Consider the following 17,637-nt stretch of genomic DNA (forward strand, 5'->3'; position numbering starts at 1 on the left):
GTTTTTGGTACTGTTTCTCTCCCTCTCTGTGTGAAACTTGCAAGCTCCTAATTGTGTTAGTACATTCTAAGACAGAGTCTGTTCTCAAAGCAATTCTTTGTAACAACAACTACTCACACACAGAGAGACTCAAAGCAATACTCTGTAACAACAGAAACAGCACCCAGAGACTCCCCGCCCTTTTGTTGTATTCATCTCGCTTTGTTAATAATTGTGATTAAAATAGAGATAGAGGATGTATGTGGATGGATGCTTGGCGTGGATAATAAATGAATGATCAGGGAGGTGTCAGCCTAAGAATCCAATGTCCATCGGCTGAAGAAGGAGTCAAGTGGAAATAACCAGAGGACCCCTGGAGGGCAGACTGGAATCCACCCAACAGCCTCAAGAATGGGAAAACCAAAGAACAAGATAACATCTAGCAGCACAGAGCCATCGGGAATCTGCCATCTGCTGATTGATTCAGCAACAGCATGATGAAGCAATTCCCACAAACTGGCATAGGAATAAATTCCTATAAAAATGGACTCTAGAAACTGAGAACTTTGGGCTCTGATTCTGCAAACCAACTTCCAGGAGCATCAGATGTGCATCTGACAAGGTCCTCATGTCCAGGCCACCTGGCCAGTGGCTTGGCATGAGCAACTCTAAGGCTGGTAACTATGATAACAACCTTGCAGAACCTGTGTGTGTGTGTGTGTATGAATGAATGTGTGAATAAATATGAAATTGAATGGAATGTTATAGCTGCTTACGATGATTCTTTCTGTATTCACAATAAATGTGGCATTTTGCCTTTTCCCCTTTAATAAGATCCTGCTGGTTTTTATTTTATTGGTATAAAAACAGCCATCCCATGCTTTGAACAAAAGTCATCTTCATTTGCACGGAGCTGTGCATCCAATATACATACAGGTCACCAAAATGATGCAGATGTGACTTTCTTCAGCATAAGAACATAAAAACAGCCATATTGAGTGAGACCAATGGTCCATCTAGCCCTGTACCCTGTCTTCCAACACTGGCCAACGCCAGGTGCTTCAGAGGGCATGAAAAGAACAGGGCAATTATTGAGTAATTCATCCCCTGTCGTCCACTCCCAGCTTCTGGCAATCAGAGGTTTAGGGACACGCAGAGCATGGGGTTGCTTCTCTGACCATCTTGGCTAATAGCCATTGATGGACCTATCCTCCATGAGCTTACCTGATTCTTTTTTTGAAACCAAGCTTGAAGCCCTATTTATCTTATTTCTGGTATGAAAGAAATTCCCCTCCCCTTGTCTTGAGGGAGGAGCTAGGGAATCCTGACTCTTAAACGAAAGATACAATTCAAATGCAAATCCTGGATTTGGATAATCCTGAACTTTGGCATCTGGCTCTGATTTTCCCAGCTGGTCCTGATCTCTCTAATGGACCAAGCCAAAACACAAGCCACTAACTTTCCACCTGGACTACGGAAAGTTCAACTCATACCTCCAAACATTCCAACCTGCCAATGTGTGACAAAATAAAGGAAAACAAAGATATTGATATTACTGACCTGGTTTGGAGGAACCTGATAGTCTGCTGACCAACAGAGGGTCATTCCCAAAGAATACACCAGCATCTGGCAAACAAGAACACCCAACCAACCAGTTATGAATTATATGTCAATAATTACAGAGAACTCACCTGGCAATGAGATCTTTGAAGCTGTGAGCCATTCTCCAAAGAGGAGTGATGGAAGCCTCATTGATTGGGACTTTTAAAGCTGGACTGGATAGAGCACACGTATATGTACAATGGGACACAGGCCTGACTAGCAGAGAGATGGAATAGGTGGGACATAATAGGTCTTCATCTCTATGGGACAGATTGTCTCCTATGCATGAAAACACATTCTGGGGATGCTTTGACAGTCTGGCGAGCTAGCAGTTGAGTGACTTAGGCACTAACTAGTTCCCCAGAGAAGTCCTGACTGAGGGGCGGAAGACAATTACCTAATCAGACTGTGGGCTGATGTGCTCAGGGGCTACTTATCCCATCAGCTGAGAAGCTGGTTGTAAAGCACAAGAAGGAAGTACAAAAAGGAAAGAGAGGAGCTAGCAAAGCCCAGGGGAAGCCAGGCCTCTGGCGGGTGAGATTGCTTCCCCTCCTTGGAGACAGCGCTGAGGATTACAGTGCTGCACTAGGACTGTGATGGCAGCGTGGTGGTAGGAGTATCAAAAAACACTCACAGAGGGGTTGGCAATCAAGAGGCATCCAAGAGTGTTTGTGAGTGATCCCAAGGCAGGAGAAAAGCCTTCCCTGTTACAGATGGAGAACTCTCATCCACTCCAAGGCCTTGTGCCTCTGCACACCAGCTGGGGTTGCTAGTCACAGGGGTGCATAGATTCTGTATGCCTTCCCCTGGCTGGTGGGATTCTTGGAGCACAGCTCAAGAACAAGATCTGGTGCATATTTCTGTCTTTGGAGCTAGGCCCCCACCCACCAGGGAGCAATGCTGCCCTACAGTTTGTACAGGAGAAAGTGGGTCCATTCACCTCTTTTTCTGTCCTTGCATAGCAGAAGATCTGGTCCCCATTGCTCTATGTCTTTTTCCTCAGCGCTACCATGGCCATTTCCTGCATTTCTAGAGTCCTGAGGAGATTTCCGTTCTGTTTTGCAGCCCTGACATTATCCCTGTTTATTACCGACTGATTCCATTTGCCAGCGGGCTGCCACAAGAACAAACCTGGTAAAGATGTCTATTAAAATGTCTTTTAGTCTCATCTGCTTCAAAGGGCCAGAGCTCAGTTTGCAAATTACCCCAACAGAGCAGAGCTGCCAGGGACAACCATTTTGCAGGGTGTCTATTGAACAGTTATTAAGCAAAATCAGTTTGAAAGATTAGCACGTTCCTGTCTCATGTTTATACAGACAAGCTGCTTTCAATTAGCCAGGTTTCATACAGTCACTGATTTAGTAGGCAACTTGACTTTAAGACAGACCATTCCTCGCTATCCTTACTCTAGGATCCCTCTTTGCCACGGAAGGATGGAAACTCAATCCATGCAGAAGCCGTATACTTCCACCTAATGGTTTCCGGCCCCGCACAGCTCTGCCCAGTTCCTTGTCAGCCCAGATCCAATGAAGCCAGTGGCTGCTTCTGGGATCCCCTCTTGAGCAGAGAGGTGTCTCAACTAGAACAGTCCTACAGTTTCTGATCCACACTGAGCTAGCCCATCCTGCCATCAGCCCTCCTCATAGACTCATAGACTTTAAGGTCAGAAGGGACCAATAGGATCATCTAGTCTGACCTCCTGCACAACACAGGTCATAGAATCTCACCCACCCACTCCTGTAACAAACCCCTGACCTATGTCTGAGCTATTGAAGTCCTCAACTTGTGGTTTAAAGACTTCAAGGTGCAGAGAACCCTCCAGCAAGTGACCCATGCCCCACGCTGCAGAGGAAGGCGAAAAACCCCCAGGGCCTCGCCAATCTGCCCTGGAGGAAAATTCTTTCCCGACCCCAAATATGGCGATCAGCTAAACCCTGAGCACGTGGGCAAGACTCACCAGCCAGACACCCAGGAAAGAATTCCCTGTAGTAACTCAGATCCCACCCTATCTAGTGTCCCATCACAGGCCATTGGGCATATTTACAGCTAATAGTCAAAGATCAATTAATTGCCAAAATTAGGCTATCCCATCATACTATCCCCTCTATAAACTTATCAAGCTTAGTCTTGAAGCCAGATATGTCTTTTGCCTCCACTGCTCCTCCTGGAAGGCTATTCCAGAACTTCACTCCTCTGATGGTTAGAAACCTTTGTCTAATTTCAAGTCTAAACTTCCTGCTCTTTCTATATACCCCAAAATGGCAGGGGGTCCTCCGCGGTAGAGAGAGTGCTGAGGAATAGGCTACCCATCCGACAGGGAGAGGTGAGATACGCATGGAAGGACCCTCTGGATGTGAATCAAGGGAGCACTATCCTCCCACAGTATCTGACATTACAATGACCTTATTAGATAAAAGTCTTTTTTTTTAAATGTTTCCTTCACAATGTGTGTGTGTGTGGAGGGGGGTGACTGGAAGTGTGGGGGGTCACTTCTCACATGGGATGAGGTGACTGGTGCAAATCACTTTGGCCCATTTCCACCAGACTCGTGGGGCCGTGGGATGATGTTTGAGATTGCAGTAGAACCCCAAATGCCCCTTCATTTCAGGGGGTTCTAGGTTCCAGGCAAACCTTTCTCGCAGCCTTAACTACAGTCTAACTTGGTTTTGTTTGCTGCCGTTGTGAGAGGGAATCTGATGTTAGATGCTGGGTCTGTTGTGCTGACACATTGGGACCTGGATATTTTGCCTAACAAACTCCAAGGTACAATCAGGCTGGTTAGAAACCCTCACCTTTGTCAGTCCAACATGCTTGTTTTTATTCTGTCCATGGAGCAGTTCTGGTGCCCTGAAAGGGGCAGCCTCTGGGTGAGACACATTGTCTTGGAAAGACAAACTTCCTCTGGCTGAAAGTACCATTGACCATGGACAAATCACATGGATAAGTGGGTCTGAAAAACAGGACCAGCAGGAAAGCAGGGTTAATATGGTTCAATTCACTCTGCTAGGACAATGAGCTGCTGAGGCTGTAGCATCAAACTCATGTGGACAAATCCACCCATGGCCTGGCCAGGAGAACTAAACTGAAGCCACTGGGACTGTGCCCACCTGTGCCAGGGCTGATTTTGTCACTTGGATGCTCAGGGATCTGATTCTTGTCTCACATACACCACTTTTACACCTATATAACCCCATTGACTTCAGTGGAGCTATTCCTGATTAACACCAGTGCACAGGAGAGGAAAATCAAGTCAGTCACACGTGCAGACTGTCTGACCTCTACCAAGACATTTAATTTGTGATTCTTACTAGGCCTTGTATGTCAAACCACATGAGGCTACCTGGCAAGCAGGAGTCATCTGCTAGTAAAGCATTAATACACTCAGGTTGGCATTTTCAAAGGGGCCTAAGAGAGGTAAGCACCCAACTCCCACTGAATTTCACCAACAGGATACTGAACTCTGCCATTTGCTGGGCCACTTTTTGCTCTATGCTGTCGCTCCACAGTCAACCAGCTCGACATGTAACCCTGCATCTTACAATAGTGACCCTGCAGTTGTTGACCAATTACTATCAGATACTATTGTGTTTTTTAAATAGAAACTCCGGATCCAAACCATCCCGCATGAACTTTGGGGAAGTTTTTATCTGCATCCAAGTTTCACAACTGCCCCATAAAATGGGTCAAACCAAACACCTGAATCCAAATCCCTGCTACTCTAGGTATGTTTGTATTCAGGTTTTGTGGCTCAGCCTTCTCTCTGCTTTATATACATAGTATATTTCAACCCAAAGGATCCAAAAGCACTTTACAATTGAAAGTTAGGCTCCCAAATCCATACTTAGACATCTAAATAACTGGCCAGATTTTCAGAACTGCAGAGCACCGAACAGCTCCCTCTGAAGTCAATGCTGAGTTTTGCTGAAGTGTAGCCCCCTCTGGCATGAAACTGGAGTAAATCCAACCAATCCATACACAGCATGCTGCAAAACAGAGTGTGTATGTGTGTCCGTCCATCCATGTGAGTTTGACCAAACACACCAAAGAGGATGGGTTCAAATGTCCATAAACACAACACAGGGGTTTATCAAAAAGACCCACACAGACTCAACTTGGTTTATTTCCATTCAAAAGAAGAAGGACTGAGTTGACTCTGGTAGTATTTGTACTCGGGGCTCCTGACCATATATGTAACAGAAACAGGAGACTCGGGCTACTAAGTCATTCCCTCCAGCCTAGACCATGTAGACGGAATGAGGGTCTTGAAAAGATAAAAGCTAGGGTGTGAACCCTACATGCCTCTGTCTTTTGGCATTTTGACAAAAAGATTAATCATCTTCAGTTTACATTTGAAACATGACTTGTGCATCCCAGACATGAGGACAAGGAAGGAAAGATTAAGGAGTCATACAGCCATAGGGGTACACAGCCAAAGGAGCTATACACTCAATACTAGTGGCAAGTTCTGATGTTTGTAACAGCTTGGGCATTTCTTTACTTAAAAAATTAAAGGCCCTTAAAATAATAAAAATCAATTAACCCTGTCCCCATCTGCTTTCCCCCTCCATAGCACTATCAGAAAGCAATTATTAAGCTTGGTTGTTTAGACCTTTTATCATTTTACTTAAAACCAGAGGCATTCAAGAGGCTTAATAACACCTCAAACTGTCGCATTTGCTTGGCATGACCGATACGTAAAACGTAAGTGACAGAATACTCAGCCCTACACCAACCTAGACTTCTGCTGCTGCCTGTTCCCCTTCGTCGTGACCTGCCTCGCAATTCTCAGCCCATCTGCTTATCACCAAGAAGAATAAAAGCCTCCTACTAGCTGAATGGGTAGCCACCTGGATTTGTCTTGTCTTCCCTTATTGCCAACACAGGAATGTTAGTTACACACTTTGATGGCCTAGCACTTTGCGTCATTGTAGCAGGGTGTGCCAGCTTTTTAACAGAGGACTGGAAGATACTTCCTGGAAGGGATTTAAAATCTCCTGCTGTCACAGACAACTCCATCATAAAGAATACCTGTGGGACGCTGGGCAGAGGACGTGACCTCAGAGCAGCAATTTAGCGCTTGAGGAAAAAGCTATCCTGTAATGAACTCCCTGCTGGTGTCCCAGCAGATTACACAAAGATAGCTGTCACATTTAAAAATGTCTCAGTCTGTTCTAAAGGATCCTGCCTTTCCCATCACTGCTCTCTGTCTTGGTAATGGGGAATCCCATGAGTCCTTCAGAACAATATGAATGTTCCAGGGTGACCAGTGTAGGCAGGTAGATGGAGAGCTACCAAAACATAAACCATCCACTCACCTTTGGGCAGGTCCTGGAGAAGATTTTCTGTGGCCAAGTGTAAGAGAGCCCATATCTCTTCCTCCTCCAGAGGGTTTCCCTTCAGCTGCAGGACCTCAGCCAGAGTCACACACGAGCTGCTCATCCTTGCTACAATAGAAACCAGACAGCTGGAGCTGACTGAACTGTTCAGAACAAATCACATTCATTGCACATTTATCCCCTTTTCAGGGTAGCAAACCATTCACGAACCTTATTTATTAGACCTTAGGCAGCATGTATAACACATCACCGGATTGTTTGGGGCAAATGATTTCCATCGACCAGATTCTTTGTGGAAGTGGCTGGTATGATTATTCATTATTCAGGCTGCATGAGTGGTCACCTGAATCACATGACATCATTTCTGCTGCCTGATTGGATGACTTACACTTTCTAAATCGGAGGCATGGCTGAACAAAGCATTGCTGCTGTGATTTTCCCCAGGGAGGTGGTGGATGGGCCAAGAAGGGAGCATCTGAGAGTGAGAAAGAGCTGGAGAAGAAAGAGATGCCATGAGACAAGAAGGCCTATTAAATGTATGACATTTAAAATCCTTCCCTTGTGCTTTTTTGCACAAGAAAGAGCATAATATCTGGCTATCTACAAGGACCCTAGATTAAAAAATATCTGGGTTGCTTCCTTGTGAAGGAGAGGTGAACATAAGAACGACCATACTGGATCAGACCAATGGTCCATTAAGCCCAGTATCCTGTTGTCCGACAGTGACCAATGCCAGAGGGAATGAACAGAACAGGCAATCATTGCGTGATCCGACCCCTGTTGTACACTCCCAGCTTCTGACAATCAGAGGCTAAGGACAGTCAGAGCATGGGGTTGCATCTCTGACCATCTTGGCTAATAGCCATTAATGGACCTAGCCTCCATTAACTTATCTAGTCCCTTTTTTGTATCCTATTATAGTTTTGGCCTTCACAACATCCCCTGGCAATGAGTTCCGCAAGTTGCCTGTGCATTGTGTGAAGAAGTACTTCCTTTTGTTTGTTTTGTTTCAAACCTGCTGCCTATTAATTTCATTGGTGACCCCTGGTTCTTGTGTTATGAGAAGGGGTAAATAACACTTTCTTATTCACTTTCTCCATATGAGTCACAATTTTCTAGACCTCTCTCATCTCCCTTCTTTATCATCTCTTCTCCAAACTGAAAAAGTCCCAGACTTATTAATCTCTCCTCATATGGAAGTCATTCCATACCCTTAATAATTTTTGCTGCCCTTCTCTGTACCTTTTCCAGTTCTAATATATCTTTTTTGAGATGGGGTGACCACATCTACATGCAGCATTCAAGATGTGGCTGTACCATGGATTTATATAGAGGCAATGTGATATTTTCTGTTTTATTATCTATCCCTTTCTTAATGATTCCCAACATTCTGTTTGCTTTTTTGACTGCCACTGCACATTGAGCACATGTTTTCAGAGAACTATCCACAATGACACCAAGATCTCTTTCTTGAATGGTAACAGCTAATTTAGACTCCAACACTATTGATGCTGGTGAGGCAGATCTCCTATTGCCTTGAGACCCGTGCTTTTTCCTCTCTCTCCCCTCAGAAGATTGCATAGAGAAGGGTTTGGAGGCTCTCGCCGATTCGGCAGCTGATGACGACTGAGGTCTGGAGCTCAGGGTGGACATAGCTCAAGAGTTTCATTCACCTTCACCCAGCATGACCCCATGGTGCGGGGCTCCAGATCTAATGCCCAGATTGACAGAGCTGCCTTATGGTCCTTGTGTCAGCAAACTCTGAGCACCCCTAGACATGAGATCACTGCTTGAGGGTCACCAGAAGTGAGTCTAGCTGGACAATCACTCAAAGGAGAAAGAACAGTTACTTACCCTCCTGTGGGCCTTTGAAATGTGTTGTCTATATGGATTTCACAACCTGCCCTCCTTCCCTGCTGCTGAGGAGTCCTATGTCACCTGGAATCTGGAAGGAACTGAAGGGTGCTTGCAGCTAACCTGCCCTTTATGCCCTCAGCTACAGGGCACCACAAGGTATTTGGGGCGCAGGCACAGCCCCAACAGACACTGCTATTCCACAGAGTCTGATCTCACGCACATAGAGTGCATGTGCACTAGCAGTAGAATACCTACGGACAGTCACTCAAAGAAGTAGTCAAGATTGCCCATGCAACCTTAACTCTGCCCCCTGTACAAAGGCATCATTACCACACAGATTCTAATTACATACTGAGCACACACTATTCCTTAAACAATATAAATGCATGCAGTTTTTTTCCTACAGTTGTCAATACATGTATGTAGCATTTTGTAGCACTATTCAGCACAGGCCAGACAGTCATTTATATACAAGATGCATCTTACAAGGTTGTAGCTACCCCTAGATGATCACAGTGAATGATCTCCCCTGTGAAGCCCAGCTTCATTCGGTAATACACTTCACAAGAAGTCTACTCCACAACTTTTAGTCACACACAGCCTATCTTCCTTCCAAAGGCAGCTTAACAAATAGGGAATGGCCTTCAATAATGCACTCCTCATATCTTTCTGGGAATTACTTTCCTTGTATACCTGCTATACACTTCTTCTTTGGCCCCAAAACATGTAAGTTACACCAGTGTAGACTCACTTATTCTCAATGGGCCAAATTCAGAGCTGATGTGTAAGAGAGTGTAAGTTACAGTGATGAACAGATGTTAGTCTAAGTGAGTCTAACTTACATTTTATGGTGCCAAAAGGCAGTGTGAATTACCTCAGTTTAGATTCCTTTATAACCATTTACACTGAGATTCACCTTTGAATATACCCTGAAGTTTCTAATACCCTTCCGGCTCAGACTTTCTCTTAGAAACAAGCAGATGTACAAAAATCCACATGAGATATTCTAATCACCACCTTAACTCTAACTCTTAAGATATAACTATCAAGAGTCATAGCATTTCAGTTTATATGTTACACACAGACTGTTAAAAAAAGGCTTAAAACAAAAATTGCAGCCTATTAAGTGCAAATAAATCCACAGTAATTATATGCCTCGCACCAAACTACACATGGAAGTCTATGGCATACATGTACTCTGTTGAAATACATTTCAAGGTTTATTGCAGAATACTAACATTGCATTATTTTGACATTACACAAAGAACACTGTTGTGTATCTAATATTGGTATTTAACTAAGACAAATCTTCCTATAGTACATCTTCTGATATACATATACACCCTACACAGTGTATATGTACATACATCTTCTGCTAAAATTACACCCAACACTGGCTTTATTCATTGTCCTTATGTAAGTTATGCCTTATAGCATACCATAAATATAAAAAAACATTGTTGGACAATTATATTACATAGCAAGATTACAAGGAAGGAAGAATTAAGGTTGCTCTTAAAAAATTTAATGTGACTTTTCACAACTATCTATTCTGAAGTGAATGTGTGAACAGTACGGGCATGAGAATTTTTAGGCCTGATTCTGGTTTCACTGATTCCAGTTTTACCCTTGTGTAACTCTGTTGACTTCTGTAAAGTTGTTCCTGATTTTTACCAATGCAAGTGAGAGCAGAATGAGACCCTTTTGCCTTCTGCCACCAATCTTACCATCCAATTCACGTGCACACATGAACATTATAAGAAAAGAGAATTTCTTTAGGGCAGATTCTGCCACTCATACTCATGTTAAGCAGCACCTTCTTTAGAAACAATAAGTGGACTACTCATGCTACACAGTGTGAGTAAGGGGAGCAGAATATGGCCCTTAGTGACCCACACCCAGATAACCTTAACTCTGCTCCTGTGTTCTGCTAATCTTTTTCTGTGCCTTTTAAATATGAATTTTGGGGAATGCAGTAAATGCCTGTATTTTCCACACGGAGAACTGAAAATGTGATAGATAGAACCAATTTGCATAATTGGGATTGTACATATTTGTTCAGTATATTAAGTGTGATCATTTGTTGTGACACTACCAGCTGATATTTTAGCACAAAGGACAGAGTATTATGCTCCTACATAGGAGTTAGGAGTAGGATATGATTTCATTACACATTAGCTTTGTGTCTCATGATATGGGTACATGGCATTGTTTGGCCAAATGGGAAAACACTGCTGATGGCATGGAGTCTGGAACTGTTAACATAGCTTTGTTTTTGCAGACTGTATATAGTTGCATAAAATCATGCATAAGCGTGACGTGTTAATTCTGCATGCACAGCTACGAGAGCAAGTTTTGCAGGCTATACATGCCTTGTGTGTGCCACTGAGCGTGGTTCCATGGAGCTCCCAGCACATTGTCCTATGTGAGTCGGATATAGGAATTGCCATTATGGCAAAGGCTGGTGGTGCATCTAGTCTGATGTCCTGTCTCACCAGTGGGCAACATCAGATTCTTAAGAGGAAAGTGTAAGAAACTCCACAGTGGACAATCTCCACAGGGGCAGATTCTTCCTAACCCCAGGCAGTTAGAGGCTGACTTGTATCCTGAAGCATGAAGACTTATATTCCTCAGCATGCTTTATTCCATTGAACAAAACTGCCGATGTTTTTGTTATTCACAGAAGAGTCTAGTTCTTCTCTCACTGACCCCATTACTATGCTGCTATTGACTTCAGTGGAGTCACTCCAGTCACTGGTGACAGTAAGATTGAATTCAGACTTAAAAAATGTCTCATCCTGTTTTGGAATCCTGCCACTCTCTTGTTCTCAATAATCTTTTGTGACATTGAGTTCCACAGGTTAATTGTGTGTGTGCGTGTAAAGCCTTTGTATCGGGTGAGTAGTGGCAGGACAGTGGCATGCCGAAGAAGAGTGGAGGGGACGGATTCACAACTGTCCATATCCAGCTGCCATTGCCATCCAGGAGTAGAGGTGTTGGAGTTAAGGATGGTATTGCAGCTTTGAGTTTACCCCACAGCCTGAAAGCTCTGCCCTTTTGGGACACCCCTGTGCATAGTCCAGTTGCCACAGCTGCTTGCTTTCTGCACAGTGAAGAGTTTGGTAGGTCCAGCAGGCTGTTCCTCACCCAGCTTCTTCTTTATAATGCAGTCTTCACCAGGTCGCTCTGTGTATGCTTTGGTGTTCTGCATTATTTTCACTCTGCTCCATAAGGCTCTGTCCCCCGGATTCTCTATCTTCCAAACCGGAAGCCACAGCTTTGGCAGTAAACTGAGCCCTGGATGCCCTCTCTGTGGTTTTCTCAACCAACTTGTTGGCATTTCAAAGGGGACCCAACATACTAATTTTAGTCCATGTGGCTTCAAGGAACAGTAAAGCTTCTTAAGGCCCAATCTTAATTAGAAAAGACAGACAAAATCTTCTTAATCTAAGCCATCTCCATTCTCTCCTATTAATAAATTGCTGGGGCAGCATTTCATTTAACTCTGTGGTACTGGGACTCAGCAGCCAGTTCAAATCCACAATGCTAGAGTTAAGATGTTCCCCCCACCATAGGGTTAATCCACCATGCAGCTTCCTCCTAAAGAAAGCTGCTGTATCTATTTTAGTTGGAAACACTTCTGCCAAGTTAGTTCAGCATAGATGCTTCTAACTAGCTTAAATGGCTTAGTAAACTAAAGTGGAGGGTCAAGGCCGCCCTCGGTGGCATCCGGTCAATGAAGCAAGTGGAGTGACACCAGTTCTGCTTAACCTTCAGAAGGCACGTTTCTCTGAGGAGTCAGGCACGTGTCCCGGATCAATATTAAGCGTAAGTTAAATAAATTCTGCTAGCACTGACGTGCAAAGTTCTCAGAAGAAAATAATTAGGTTGTGTGGACAGGGACATCAGAATCACTTTAAAGGGTAATAAATTGTTGCTTTAATGCTCCTTTTCACTGCAGGGTCAATGCTTAAGCAGTGTTATTTTAAAAGCAAATTAACAATTGATTTTTAAACACACAACCCAAACGTTATTTATTTATGGAGTGTACTTTTGATTTTTGACTTTCAGGGTCAGTGGGAAGTGATATTTCTGTACCATGTTGGAAACAAACACAAAATTGTCCTCATTTTAAGGCGTGTATGCATTTTGTCTTTTTCCAGCCAACCCGGGACTTTTATATAAAGCAGAGGAGTAAAAGGGAGATATTCTCATTGTAGTGCCACACATGTGCCTGGTCCTTCCAATCAATGAAAGACATGATCCACGCTCCTGGCGGTTTCAGTCTTTAGTTGGACATAACACAAGTGATAAGACACAATGGCTAGGTTAGGAGGAAAGGCAGACAAAGTTAACAACTGTGCAGACTAAGGATCTAACAGCTCACAGTGGTTCCATATAATAGGAAGTGAAGAAGAGTAAAATTGAGCCTCCAGGGGGAATGTAGGTCAGCAGAAAGTAATCACCCACATGGGAACTTGGCCAGGATGCTGACGTTAATATCCCTGCTCTGATGATGATGAAAAGTAACAAAGGACCTTTAGCGCATAATCCTGCTGCCACTGAAGTCAGAAGCAAATCTTCCATTGACTTCAATGGAAGTGGGGGGCAGCTCCTTCACCTCCAAACACACAGATCTCAGTCTGGAAAAATCAGTGTGAAGGACCCTCCCCATTGCACAGATTCACCCATTGCATAATCCCTCTGAGATCAATGAAGAATTTTGTCTCATATGTTTGTGTAGCTCTCAGTAGTGCAATGAGAACAGACCTCAAAGGTCCTTCCTCCGGTACCCACAGGTTTATCATAGTCCCTTTTGTTTTGATATATTTCACATTTTGGCCACTGGGGGTCTCCTCCTATGCACACCTCTATCTCTCTGTGAACATTCATGAATTTGGGGTCAATGAAGGTAATAGAATTGATTATGCAGGATAATGAACTACAGCTTTGTACCTGAATATGACACTTCATACACTAGGGTCACTTTACGTGCAATTTGGCTTTATTAGATTTGCCAATGTGATTCAGTAGCATGTAAGGGAACAAGCTCACTTTTGTCAGCCTTCTCCTTTATTTTTGCTGTTTTATTCACCATGTAGCAGGAAAGAATTGCAAATTATGATTTGCATGCTAGTTAAACAGGCTTTCCTGTCGCAGACACAGCTAGGTGGATTTAAAAACCCAAGAGAATGGGGATATTTAGAATCTTAACTAAGGGAGAGGCATTTTTCATAAAAGCCTTTCAGGGGGACTTCACTGGGGATTTGGTTCAGCTGTGAAAGCAGTTTCTATATAATAAAGGGCACTGCTTGAGCCATATCCTTGATAATATAGTAAAAGGCAGCTGAAAGAGAGACTACGGGACTCAGTCAGTCCTTGGCAAGGTGCTGGGGAAAGAGTGGGACTCATTGGCTCAAATGTTTCCCTGCTGTTGCTTCAAAGGGCTTGTGCCAGGGATGAATTTGGCCCATCAAGTTATTTGAGCCGCCTGAAAGAGACCAATAACCAGGAGGAGATGAAAAATGAGATAAATGCTTTGTGCATAAATAGTGGAGGGAAAGTAAAGCATCCATCTCAGGCTACAATCCAGCCCCCTGTGAACTGACAGGGGACTCTGCCTGCTCCAAGCCATCTCCCAAATCTCACTGCCAAGGAGCAATTCCTGGAGAGTGCCTTGCCTTTCCTCTGACCAGGCCTCCAGTCCTGCTTCATCACTCCATCTCCTACAGCTGTGAAAGATCTGAGACAGGACCTCCAGTAATACCAACAAGTGAGATTGCTGCCTTGTCTAAACACACAAGTTCCACCTGTTTAACTAACAGGGGTTTTTTATATGCAGTGTGGTTGTAGCTGTGTCGGACCCAGGATATCAAAGAGACAAGGGGGATGAGGAAATATATTTTATTGGACCAACTTCTGTTGGTGAGAGAGACAAGCTTTCAAGCCAAACAGAATTCTTCTCCAGGTCTCAGAAAGGTACTCCAACCATCACAGTGAAACACAAGGTGAAACACCTCAGAGCTCCAGTATGAAACTGGAGAAAAGCCTGTTGAGAGTCTTTGGGTTAAGTTTAGAGGCAAGAGCAACAAGGGTGATGTCAGGGTGGGCATGTGCTACAGACCACCAGATCAGAAGGATGAGGTAGACGAGGCTCTCTTTGGACAACTAACTGAAGTTTCCAGATCACAGGCCCTGGTTCTAATGGAGGACTTCAATCACCCTGACATCTCCTGAGAGAGCAATACAGTAATGCACAGACAATCCAGGAAGTTTTTGGAGAGTGTTGGGGACAACTTCCTGGTACAAGTGCTGGAGGAACCAACTAGGGGCCATGCTCCTCTTGACCTGCTGTTTACAAACAGGGAAGAATTGGTAGGAGAAATAGAAGTGGGTGGCAACCTAAGCAGCAGTGACCATGAGATGCTTGAGTTCAGGATCCTCACAAAAGGAAGAAAGGAGTGTAGCAAAATACGGACCCTGGACTTCAGAAAAGCAGACTTAGACTCCCTTATGGCACTGATGGGCAGGATCCCCTGGGAGGCTAATATGAGGGGAAAAGGAGTCCAGGAGAGCTGGCTGTATTTTAAAGAAGCCTTATTGAGGGTGTAGGAACAAACCATCCCAATGTGCAGAAAGAATAGCAAATATGGCAGGCAGCCAGCTTGGCTTAACAGTGAAATTTTCAGTGAGCTTAAACTCAACAAGGAAGCTTACAGGAAGTGGAAATTTGGACAGATGACTAGGGAGGAGTATAAAAATATTGCTCAAGCATGCAGGAGTGTAATCAGGAAGGCCAAGGCATGATTGGAGTTGCAGCTAGCAAGGGATGTGAAGGGTAACAAGAAGGGTTTCTACAGGTATGTTAGCAACAAGAAGGTGGTCAGGGAAAGTGTGGGACCCTTATTGAATGGGGGAGGCAACATAGTGTCGTGGAAAAAGCTGAAGTACTCAAAGCTTTTTTTGCCTCGGTGTTCACAGACAAGGTCAGCTCCCAGACTGCTGCACCGGGCCATACAGTATGGGAGGGAGGTAAGCAACCCTCAGTGGTAAAAGAACAGGTTAAGGACTATTTAGAAAAGCTGGACATACACAAGTCCACGGGTCCAGATCTAATACATTCAAGGGTGCTGAGGGAGTTGGCTGTTGTGATTGCAGAGCCATTGGCCATTATCTTTGAAAATTCGTGGCGATTGGGGGAGGTCCCGAACAATTGGAAAAAGGCAAATATAGTGCCCATATTTAAAAAAGGGAAGAAAGAGAACCTGGGGAACTACAGACCGGTCAGCCTCACTTCAGTCCCCAGCAAAATCATGGAGCAGGTCCTCAAGGTAAGGAGTCCATTCTGAAGCACTTAGAGGAGAGGAAGGTGATCAGGAACAGTCAACATGGATTCACCAAGGGCAAGTCATGCCTGACTAACCTAATTGCCTTCTATGATGAGATAACTGGCTCTGTGGATATGGGGAAAGCGGTGGATGTCATATATCTTGACTTTAGCAAAGCTTTTGATATGTTCTCCCACAGTATTCTTGCCAACTTCAAGTTAAAGAAGTATGGATTGAATGAATGGACTATAAGGGGGATAGAAAGCTGGCTAGATTATTGAGCTCAATGGGTAGTGATCAATGACTCGATGTCTAGTTGGCAGCCAGTATCAAGTGGAGTGCCCCAAGTATCCGTCCTGGGGCCAGTTTTGTTCAACATCTTTATTAATGATCTGGATTATGGGATGAATTGCACACTCAGCAAGTTCGCAGATGACACAAAAATGGGGGGAGAGGTAGATATGCTGGAGGGTAGGGATAGAGTACAGAGTGACCTAGACAAATTGGAGCATTGGACCAAAAGAAATCTGATGAGGTTCAACAAGTGCAGAGTCCTGCACTTAGGAAGGAAGAATCCCATGCACCGCTACAGGCTGGGGTCCGACTGGCTAAGCAGCAGTTCTGCAAAAAAGGACCTGGGGATTACAGTGGACAAGAAGCTGGATATGAGTCAGCAGTGTGCCTTGTTGCCAAGAAGGCTAATGGCATATTGGGCTGCATTAGTAGGAGCACTGCCAGCAGATCAAGGGAAGTGATTATTCCCCTCTATTTGGCACTGGTGAGGTCACACCTGGAGTACTGTGTCCAGTTTTGATCCCCCCACTACAGAAGGGGTGTGGACAAATTGGAGAGAGTCCAGCGGGGGGCAACGAAAATTATTAGGGGGCTGGGGCACATGATTTATGAGGAAAGGCTGAGGGAACTGGGATTGTTTAGTCTGCGGAAGAGAAGAATGAGGGGGGATTTGATAGCAGCTTTCAACTACCTGAAGGGGGTTCCAAAGAGGATGGAGCTAGGCTGTTCTCAGTGGTGGCAAATGACAGAACAAGAAGCAATGGTCTCAAGTTGCAGTGAGGGAGGTCTAGGCTGGATATTAGGAAACACTATTTCACTAGGAGGGTGGTGAAGCACTAGAATGGGTTACCTAAGGAGGTGGTGGAATTTCCTTCCTTAGAGGTTTTTCAGGCCTGGCTTGACAAAGCCCTGGCTGGGATGATTTAGTTGGTATTGGCCCTGCTTTGAGCAGGGGATTGGACTAGATGACCTCCTGAGGTCTCTTCCAACGCTAATATTCTATGATTCTATGTTTACTATAAGTAGTTAGCACATAATATAAGGGACCTTCAAGGTAGAGTGGCCCATTTTAATTAATTTAGTTACACTGGTGCAAAGCCCTGTGTGGACACTCAGTTGATCTGCAACTGGCTAATATTGATCTAGCTTAATTCAGGTACTAAACTTTGAAGAAGCATCTGAACTTTTGGGTGCCTATCCAAATCTAATAGGATCATTCTTTTGAGCATTGCCTCTTTTGA

General features: G+C 44.3%; 1 protein-coding gene across 1 annotated transcript in view; it reads right to left on the reverse strand.

Moving 5' to 3' along the window:
• The window catches only part of FRMPD2 (FERM and PDZ domain containing 2), a 128,878-nt gene that overhangs the window by 95,709 nt on the left and 15,532 nt on the right, over nucleotides 1–17,637 (reverse strand). Inside the window, exons 2-4 of the mRNA XM_078853925.1 lie at nucleotides 6,897–7,025; nucleotides 4,374–4,531; nucleotides 1,540–1,605 (exon numbers count right to left, since the gene is read on the reverse strand). Of these exons, the coding sequence (XP_078710051.1) occupies nucleotides 1,540–1,605; nucleotides 4,374–4,531; nucleotides 6,897–7,020 (348 nt within the window). The 5' untranslated portion in view covers nucleotides 7,021–7,025. The remainder of the gene's footprint in view (nucleotides 1–1,539; nucleotides 1,606–4,373; nucleotides 4,532–6,896; nucleotides 7,026–17,637) is intronic.

Source organism: Lepidochelys kempii, chromosome 7, assembly GCF_965140285.1.
Source record: "Lepidochelys kempii isolate rLepKem1 chromosome 7, rLepKem1.hap1, whole genome shotgun sequence".
NCBI lineage: Eukaryota > Metazoa > Chordata > Testudines > Cheloniidae > Lepidochelys > Lepidochelys kempii.